Source organism: Antrostomus carolinensis, unplaced genomic scaffold, assembly GCF_000700745.2.
Source record: "Antrostomus carolinensis isolate BGI_N321 unplaced genomic scaffold, ASM70074v2 scaffold25128, whole genome shotgun sequence".
In the NCBI taxonomy this organism is placed as follows: Eukaryota; Metazoa; Chordata; class Aves; order Caprimulgiformes; family Caprimulgidae; genus Antrostomus; species Antrostomus carolinensis.
The window spans coordinates 11173-21689 of record NW_010331283.1 but is presented as its reverse complement, the minus strand read 5'-3'; the positions used below and the strand labels follow the sequence as shown (position 1 = coordinate 21689).

Sequence of the window (10517 nt, the reverse complement as noted above, 5' to 3'; positions counted from 1 at the left end):
CAACCACGGTGGCTTTAGTGGCCTGCTGAAGAACCTGAGCTCAGTTCGATCACACAGGATAAAGCCTCGCCAACGCAGCAGCTTGGGGAGACAACAGCAGCGTCATTCATCCTTCAGCTGGGAGTTTTCACTTCAGCCAGCTGATAAACATAACAAACTGCATTGCCCTTACTCACAAAAAATACACATTTTGAGCAGCATTGTTCCCCCCCCACCCTCTTAAAAAGAGACCCTGCAAGAAAGACACAAGTTAATTTCCCAAAGGCAGATAAGATATATCAAGAGCATTGGTTGTAAATAGGCACCACCTACCTAGGCTTCTCACTGCTCAGCCTGACCATAAGAGTGTAAACAAAGTATTGGCGCGTAGCCTGAAGGGTCTTGAGAATAGGAACCCAGCCCTAGTAAGAAATGAGGAGACCAGGGTGACGAACCCCAAGAGAGCCCTGTACAGAGATAATTTTTCAGGGTGAGGGAGACACACCCACGTTAGCGTTTAAATTTACTAGTGTTTACATTCATCCTAGCTGTAAACATAGCAGCATTTAAGATGCTGTCAAGCCAGGACAAATCTTAAAATGCCACAATGATTAGATAACTCAGTGCCTCTGTAAAGCCCGTGAGCTTTATGCATTTATGTAAATACATGCAGATCAGCTAGACTGGCTATTGCACAGCAATGCTGCTCGCTCATTTGCGATCACGTGAAATGCTGAAGCTCTTTAAAAAGAGTTTTAAGCGATTTCACATGTAGCTTTAGGAACAGGTGGATGATTCTGTGGTGCTGGAGCACACGAAATACCTCCATCCCTGTTAGCACTTGTACCCCTAACAGCTTTCAGGCTAGAAAAGCACTCTGGAGGCACAACTAACTGCAGCTGTGGTTTTAACAATGAACTTTCTTAGCCTTCTTCCTCAAAATACAGTACTACACACACCTCTTCCTCCCTCCCTACCCAGCACTCTTAAGAGACTAACAACACCTGAAATATTTCACTGGCAAAGAGGCTTCCTAAAATATACAAGAGGTAAGTGGTACTATACACACCAAATACTGGAATCCCCCAGTTTTTTTGCAATGTTGGAAAACAGATTCTTCCTAAACTTCCAACACATCCCAAATTCTGTCTCTCCACTGAATGTAAATTACTGTGCACAGATTTAGACTTTATTTAGTAGGGTCCATCCCCCTTCAAAAAGAGTCTGCAAAGAGACAAGTTCTGGCAAGACAGGAAAAGCTTCCTCTTGAATCACAAGGGCAAATCTATGAAAGCAACTGTGTTTATAACAAACAAATTGAAAAACATTCCAAAATTCATCAACATGAGAACACATGCTTGCTTTATAAATAAACCCAAAAGGCTAATCTTCCTTCAGAGACTGTTTTACATTTTTGTAACTCTGAATAGTATCTATTTAAATAACTTTATACAAAGTGTTCATTCCCTAACAGTTTCTGCAGGCACTTCAAATGAAGCAGGCATGGAGAACGTGTTCAAGCAGGGAACAGCACCCTCAATCCATGGGCCTACTGCATGCAAAAAGTTCACTTCAGAAGTAAAAAAACAATCAGTTACAATCCCTGCAAAAATTAAAAATAAATAAAGCAGTATGCCACAAAGAGCTCTTTGGAGAATGCTGCTCAAAACCAGGGCTGAGTGGAAGAGCAGGATGAGAACTCCCTCTGTCTTCCACAGCTGGACAGGAAAGGAATGGGGTGAAGGGAGGAAAAGGCAGGCAGTGTGGATGCTTACACCCCGCACCGCTTGCCTCCTGATGCTGTTCTTACTCTTCAAGTCTATTCTCAATCTGATCAAAGGCAAAACACACAAAAAAAGTTGCCTACAAGCTCCATGAAGCTATTGAGAAAAAAAAAAGTTTTAACTACAGATTCAGGGAGAGTGCAAATCAGTCACTTATCCTACCAGTGCACAAGTCTCTCAAGACTATTTCACAGCATACAAGCAAAGTTTTAGAGTTGATTAAGAAAATACCCTCTGGCTAGAACACTGCATGCTTTAAGGATCCTTTGGGAGCTGATGGCTCTCCCATCCTGGAGAGAAGTGCCTTCAGGGTTAGCAAACTGTTTCTGAACACTGACTTTCTACCCAAGTATAAAAGAAAAACAGGAGGGGAGAAGGATCAAGCTGAATTTATTTTATATGCAGTTACTTACCAAACTGACTATAAGGGAATTCTGGCTGAGCAGTTGGGGGTTTGCTCATGTCCTGAGTTGCCTGAGATGGTGGTGGTGGTGGTGGAAAAGCTAGTGGTGTTGCCCCTGGAGTGGCAGGTGGAGGGGGTACTCCAGGTGGGGCAAACTGGTCAGGTGGAGGAGGTGGAGCACCATAACCAAAACCTGAAACAGGAGAAAAGTACAATACATGTGGAAAAAAACACGAGTAAACACCACCCTGACTTCTTGCTTGGCATTAGATTATGAACAATTTAAAAAAAAATACTTATAACTCTATTGAAACAAAGTGTTTGTTACCTACAGTGGCCACACAGTCATTCACTCCTACACTCTGGCTACCACTGTAGCCAAAAGACCCCAACAATAAACCTTCTAACATGAAAAATCACACCTCAAACGAAGACTGCAGCCACAGCAGCCATCAGCAAGGAGAAAGTGATAAACCAGGGACCAAACCCTGGGCACTCACATGTGAAGTGAGAGACGTGACAAGATCTCAGGAGGAAAAAAGATCTCTCAAACAAATGGCTTCTCCATAGCAGAACAAGTGACTCGAGATAACTGGGTAGTCTTTTCTGCCTTCTTTTTTAACTTGGTTTGTGACTGGACTTTTCAAAAGGTGGCCTGAGGGCAGGTGCTAAAATCCTATCGACAATTCCAATGCCAGTTGCGACCTTAATTCCTTAAGCCTCTCCGAAAATCCCAGCCTGTGCCTAGCCCAGGTCAGCAGGCAGTAATCTCTAACTTCTCTCAGAGCTGTCCTAACAGGGGTACACAATAAATCCAAGTCTGTTTAGGGGTACACAGATTTAGACTGGAGAACATAACAAATGATTACTGTGCCCAAGAAGAAAGTAACCCAACTCACTGACAAAAATACTTCTCTAGTTAATTAAAGCTCAGAATACACAACCTAGGCAAAACATCTAAGGATAGATGAAACATAAGGAAAAAAAATAAAAATCCAAATCCAGAGAAAGACGAGCAAAAGCTGAAAACTGAATCTGGTGATGGATTGTACTCAATCTCCCATAGGTCACTTACTAAATGGTGGAGGGGTGCCATAGCCCTGTGGAAATCCTTGTGGAGGTGGGAATCCTCCAGGAGGTGTAGAGACTATGTATGAGGTAAATGGTGGTGGTGGTGGAGGAGCTCCTCTTCCTGGAGGAGGTGGTCCATATCCACCTAGAAAACAAAGAGAAACCAAGAACTAAAGCAGCTTAATAATGAGAAGTTGTTGCTTAAATCAGCATCCTCTAGATGGGGTAAATCTGTTTGAGAGATTTCAGATGCAGTCTCAGCCTTCTATGAATTCTTACTTGGGGAAATATTTGTCCTCCAAGTACCCCTACTGTAAATAATTGCAGTTTAGAATGTAATGCCTTGATAACAAATTAGTGTGGTTGGCAACAGCAGGATGTATGTCAGCTCCCATTACTGATTTGTTAAGAATATGCTATCTTCTCCTTCGTTCTTTCAGGGCAAATTAAATCAAGCTTCTAAATGTAGGTTAAATACTACAGAAATCCACAAATCACTGTGAATTCTTAAAGAAACTGCACCCTTGCTCAGTAGGATTTTTCGTTTAAAATTGGTCCCATATAACGTACTTACCAATTGCCTGTCCAGCTGGCACCCACATCCCTACAACAGAACAAAAAACAACTTATACACACATTGAAGCTGCACACTATGAAACAGGGGAGATTTAAAGAAAGTTGATCTCGCTCTGGGCTCTGGAACAGATTGAGCATCCTCCCAGTGTCCCTTACAGATCTGTTTTTATGGCCCAAGAAATAACCTGGGACTATTTCTGAATATGCAATTCTGAAGACTCTGAATCATTCAGCAAATAATGCACAGAAGAGACAGCAGTCCCCAGATTCAAATCAGAAGGAGCTAGAACTGTGAGCATATCAAGTGCAGAAAACTATACTAAAGAACAAAACCACTGAAAAATCACAGCAGACTACACATCCAAAGCATTTTTTAATCCACTACCAGGTTTATCCTAGTTATTTTTGAAGTTTTTGAACCATAAAAACCATCATCTTCTGCATTTGTTGCAGTACTAAGAATGAAAGATAAATGCATTTATGTTGTACATTAATCTTTCCAGTAGATCAGATATCATTTTCTCTACAAATAACCACACTGAAAATAATCTAGTTTCTCAATTTGTGCAGTTGCAGATTAGCACATCTGTGCAGAATGTCAAAGCCTCAGCTGCAGCTTTCAAGTTAATAAGCACCATGGGGAAACAAGCAATCCCTCCACTGAGGTATCATCTATTGTAGCAATAGATTGAAGCAGTGACACTGCCTTTAGCCCCCCAGGTGAAAATTTCTCATCTATCAGAGCAAGCAAGTTCTGTTCTGTCAAACGTAACTCAATTATATCACCGTATTTCTCCATGAGTTATCAAAACTGTCTTTGGATGAACTCAGCATATTTATCCTGTCTTCAAAATCTTGTGGGGGTTATAGCCATCAAACCCAAAACACACGGCTGCTCCTTTCAGCCCTGAAGGGTTCAAGCTAAATCAAGAAAATTATATGCAGTAAGTGCTCCCCTGCACCACGGCTAGCCCCATAGCTGCTTGTTATTTTTCCAGGCTACATTAAGCAATAAAATCCAAAGACAAGACCATCTGTTTTTCTCTCATCCCTTTCAAATTTTACTTATAACTTCCTTTGAAACTGCCTCATCCTTGAAAGCCCATATTTCAACAATATTTTTCAATAGTGTCTCACACAGGCCACGATCCCACAGTTGGAGTCACAACTTGAGCTGTGGAACTTTCTCAACACCTCCCCCAACCCACGCTGATCCTATCTGGGGAGAGGCAGAACCAACGAGAAAGGTGAAGTGCTGCCTGGGACATGCACTAGACTCAGTACAACCCACTGACTTCAGGTCTATGAAACGAAGCTTTTTGGGAAAGGAAGTGAAGGAACAATCTCAGCAGATCTGTCAAGGACTGACGTGTGGAATTTTAGTTCTCCTATCCATAATAAACCCAGGAATGCTGGTATTTACCAGTAAAACCAAATTACCAGTAAGCTTTGAGGGCAAGACTGACCTTGAGGGCCATATCCTTGTTGCCAGGTCGGAGGAGGCTGACCTGCCCAGCCATTGGCAGCACTTGGCATGATCCTGCTTCCCCACTGACTGGCACCGGGCGGCCCAGGGGTTTGGCTTTTGCTATCGCGAGGTTCTGCGCGTTTCACCTCCACCTAAACAAACAGAGTCACCACTTAGGAGAGATGGTGCAGGTTAATACACCCCCCTTCCCTTCACACACACCCTTAATTACACTTAAGACTACACTTAGCATCTTATGACTTATGTCTAAATACTTAAATTATTAAACTTAAGGCCAGTAATTTAAAATGTTTCTCAGGTACAGTATATATGATGGTAAGACATTACAAGTCCTACTGTTGAGGTATTTCAGGTAAAACACATCCTACAAATCACTTCTGTTTCATCACAGTACAGTATTCATTGGCTTTAATCTTAAAACAGCAGTACCCTCTTACAACGGCTCTTCACTTAAAAAACAAAGCATAATCTTTTAAATTCTTTATATACTCATTTAACATTTAAAGCAGGAGTAACAAAGATGACCTTTTCAGCAAAAAAAAAAAAACAAACAAACTTGGGAGTAAAGAGAACGCTCTGAAAAAGGGTACTAATGCTTTAACCATTCCAACAGGTTCGGGGTTCATTTGGAAGTTACAGTTTAAACCCACCCCATCTAACTACAATTTCAGCTCTGCTCATACCTGAGAAACACACATTTGTTTGTTTGGTTGTTTTTTTTTTGTTGTTTGTTTGTTTGTTTTTAAAACTTAAAAAGATTTTATTTAAATGTCTAATGGAAGATAAAGACTTACCTTCCCCAGGCTAACGCTTAAAGAATCTCAATTAACTCAAACAATGTCAGAGGGAATGGATGTGATAAGAGAATCTTACATTACATCTAACAAAAAAGTAAACAAACATGCAAGTAATAAAAATGGACAGTTGAGTCAATAAGAAGCAAATCTTCATACTGTGTTAAGTCAGTGACAAAAGCCCTCCTGTTTTTTAAAATTAGTAAGCCACAGTGCTTAACTTATTTTGTTCAAAGATAAAACGTCCTAGTGTTCCAAGCCATCGAATAAGGGCATTTGACCTACTTAAAATAAGCTGCACATTCAATATAAACCTCTCTCTCTCTCAAAAAAAAAATCCAGTTTCTGATTTAATGAAACACTCTCAGCACTCATGCATGCTGAATTAAAGTCTTTTTTATTTTATGATTAATTTTAATGGGTGCCAGAGTACAAAGAAAATAAATCTCAATCATCAATGGGCCTGAGTAGTATGGAAAATAAAGTATTCAGAATTCTTCCTGCCATGTCTTAAAAACCATTCATGTCAGAGAACAAACAGGAAACAGGCACAAGGCAAGGACAAAGCCCCCCGCCCCCAGCCCACTGCAGATGCCCCAAGGACATGAGACATGACAGTAACCAAATCTCTGTCAGCTGAAGGCCCTTCCAGAGAGGAACCAAGGGAATTTTTCAAAGGACTCAAATTAATGAGTCTTAACACATTTGCCTTGAGGGAATTCAGTTATTGCTTACAAAAGCAGAGTCCTTCTTGCAATTTTAATTTTTTTTTTCCTTTCAACAACATATGGATTCATTTCAGCAATACCTTTTTAATTACCAAAAAAAAGAAAAGAAAAGAAAAAAAGAGCTACCATTTTTAAATCAGGCATTATTAGTCAATGAAGAGAGGGGAGTATCTGGCGTTCATTAATCTGTGTGGAAGAAACACATTAATTTTTCAGTGCACATTTGGAAGTGCTGAACTGCCAAGCTGAGGATTGAAAAAATCCCTGTGCAATATTCCTAGCACCGAGGTTAAAATCCTACACCTGCCTAAAGCCTGGTTTTTACACCAAGAAATGAGGTATCTCCATGGCTTCTAGCTGAAAAAAAAAAAAAACACCACTGCATATTGCTGCTTTTTATGTCATTGAAAGGAGAAAAAAAAAATTAGCAAAAATAGATTATTTCATTTTGAGATTGTTTGGGAAGCAACAGAGAACTCTGAATTAGCAGAGATGTACTCTGAAAACCAGCACACCTCAAAGGCTCAGACAGGGTTCTCGGTGTTTCCCAGAACCACCACAGCACATGTCCCATCCTCTGTCCCCATTCATACCCAGCTGTCTCGTGACAGGACCTCTCATTTAAGTGTTCTGTGTAATTTTAAGGCAATCCCAAGGAAAGGTCAGAGGATGTACATAGGATACAGATAATCCATACACATACCAATGTACATTTACTGCTGTCAGTGCATCTGCTCAGGAATGGGAGCGCTCAACTGCTCACAAGAGGAAATACTAGTGATCAAGGATACACACACTAATGCTCTTGATGACACAAGCACAGTTCTTCATGTCCTTCAGTTCCATTATTAGGAAGTCAGCCCACCCCCTGACCCCCCAAACAAGCTCATAGGAATAAAGAGCATTATATACTGCATAATTAACCAAAATTCCACTGAAATGCAAGAATATATCCCTTGCTAGCTAAATAAATGCTTATGAAATATCAGCACATGGAGAGACTTTAAAAGGCAATGCAAAATTATAGAATGTGATAATTTCAGGAAAGTGACACTGTTCTTGCATTTCCTTGAAACCTCTTTCCTCTAAGGTTAGCACTTTTAATGCTTATTTTTAAAAAACTGGCTATAATGTAAAGCTGCAAGGATTTTAAATTTACCAGAATTTCCTGTGGTTAATTTTTCATTAAGAAGTTATTATTTTTTCTGTATAAAACTTGGGTATCCTGCAACAATTAACTTTGCTTTTAGGTTGGTTTTTTTTTTTCCACAGGTACAAGCATGTTCCTTGCTGAGTAACATCAAAGCAAACCTAAAAAAATTCCTCCCTATCAAACACCCATTTGCTGACAACACAGTATGAAGATGAAACAACCAGAGGTCACTTGACTGCATTGTGGTTAAATACTATATAGAGTATGTGGGTTTGTATCAAAGTTTCACAGTAAGTGACCCAATTTTTTTTAAAAAACCAATCCTTCATGATGTTTTTTTTTTCTTCTTCTTTTTTTAAGTTTAAGATTATATAAAGTAGATTGTCTCAGACCACCTCAGAATTTTGAGTATCAACTACACATCTGAAGGAGTGGTATCTTAAACCAAGCCTTGAACAACTCAGATTTCATTGGGATTCTGATTTTTAAAACAGCTGGAAACAAACTAACTTCAATCCTTGCACCTAAGCAGCACTCAAAACAAAGGTATTCACACCCCCAAATCAGCGCAGCGCTCAGACAGAGCAGCCCCCCAGGTCTGTCAGCACAAGGCCTCACCCAAAACACAACAGCCCACAGCCTAAATTCTCAGGCTTTCAAGATGAGTCTCTCTTCTGCAGGCTAAGCCACAACCTTTCTCGCTCATTTAAGCAAACTCAAAAGACTTTCCCCACCTTCATGGATAAAGCCTCGAATTTGGACGTACACCCACCTAACTGCATCAGTAAGTTTTATTCACCAGTGAAATTGTTAGTTGCCCAAGACTTGGTTCTTTCTTAAGGTAAAATAAAACTACAACTACACACTTTTTTGCCCATGATGTCGTGAAAATGCATGTTGACAGCCTGGTCCACTGATTGTTCGTCCTCGAAAGTAATAAATCCAAAACCTAGCCAACGACGAAGAGTGAATCAAGGTAGCAGGGTGTTGTGACACAAAACAGGATGATGAACAGTATTAGGGGCGGACCAAGGGTTCAAGCAGGGGTTTCAGATAACCGAGACTTGTGTTAAATTCTCAAAAAAAAAAAAGGTCAATCTGAGAAAATTGCAATGGATATTTCCTGTCATTAGGCAATGAATGCCTCGTCTTGGTTTCACACATGCAACTTACAAACTGAAGCTTGTTAACTACCTTTTAATTTGACTTTATTCCTAACCCACCTACCAGGAAATGGAAAAAAAAAAGAAGGTGCTAGTATAGTCACAGAGATAACTGTGCCACATGATTAAAAACAAAACACTTGTGGGACAGCAGATTAAAGTCAAGCAACTTTGCTGCTCCTATCTTTGATCCAGACTAGGTTCCCAAGGAAAACCTGTTATGTCCCTGCTCCCCAAAGCTGCAAAGCAACTTCCTCCCATCCCTCAGCCCATCTTCTCATTAGGGAATATTTTCCGGGGAAAATAAGAAAGTTGTCTTTGAAATGTAGCTGTTAAAGCATGAAAAAATTTTACCACTCCATGGATGAATGAGAAGCTTCAGAAACTAACAACCTAGATCAGGGGTTCTCAAGTTTTCCACACCTTAGAAAAAGCACATAACAGATGTTACTCCTTCCAAACACAACAACCTCTGGCAACTACAGAAGTGTTGCTCACACTGAGTACGCTGCTTGCTATCATGTCCCTTAATCTATTTTATTTCTTACATTTCCTGCTATTTTTCTCTTAAATAAAAAAATCTATGCAATACTTTTCAGTCTCTCTTTTTGCCCAAGACATTGCTAGCTGCTCCAGATCCCCAAGGGTGGCTCATTCCCTTTTATCTGCCTGCAGCCCTCGATGACAGCAGCTCAGCTGAATCCAGCAGCTTTTAAAAAGGCCGTGGGGGAGCGTCTGCTGCCTGTAGGAGAGGCAGGAAATGAGGCAAAGCCCCAGGACTAAACCACTTCTTGAAATCCCACTTTGAGAACCACTGCACTTAGGTTGTAGCTGCTGATAACTGCCGAGAGTGGCAAAATAGTGGTTAATTTCACAGAACGCAGAGGCTGGTTCATGCCATCAACCACTGGCTGCTGGTGTAACAACCAAATCCCAGGAAAGGTAAGAACACATGCAGTACATAAATTGTGCCATTCTTGAGATTAGCTAAGGGTAGAGCAATAAAAAAATTAGAAAGAAAAAACGAGGTGCGGCATCAAAAGCATATGGAACATGGATGCTTTGCTTTCTGCTTTTCTGAAACCCAAGATTTCCCCCTTGGTTTGCATTTTGCTTTGCAGCTAGTGCTGACAGCAGCCATATATTGCTCTAAAGCGTTAAACAGAAATACAGTATCTATAACAGTTAGTGTCTCTCTAAGCTTATCCAACTGGGTTGGGTAAGCCCAAAGAGGCCTATTGTAGAAAAAAGTTTATATATATATATATATATAAAAAAAATACACAAAGATACAGGCCAAAATAGATTCCAGCAGGTGAAATTCTGCTGTCAGCAACAAGAGCAAAAGACATCACTAAAATAAACTTAAAATAAAAA

At 40.3% G+C, this 10517-nt stretch overlaps 1 protein-coding gene across 2 annotated transcripts in view; it reads right to left on the bottom strand.

Annotated features, from left to right (window-relative positions):
* DAZAP1 (DAZ associated protein 1) overlaps nucleotides 1-10517 on the bottom strand; it is a 19954-nt gene that overhangs the window by 2182 nt on the left and 7255 nt on the right. The window contains exons 6-10 of one of the 2 annotated variants that reach the window (XM_010173180.2): nucleotides 8844-8926; nucleotides 5280-5433; nucleotides 3812-3841; nucleotides 3242-3382; nucleotides 2177-2359 (exon numbers count right to left, since the gene is read on the bottom strand). In XM_010173180.2, coding sequence (XP_010171482.2) covers nucleotides 2177-2359; nucleotides 3242-3382; nucleotides 3812-3841; nucleotides 5280-5433; nucleotides 8844-8926 — 591 coding nt within the window. The remainder of the gene's footprint in view (nucleotides 1-2176; nucleotides 2360-3241; nucleotides 3383-3811; nucleotides 3842-5279; nucleotides 5434-8843; nucleotides 8927-10517) is intronic. The other variant, XM_029086268.1, reaches the window with a different exon arrangement.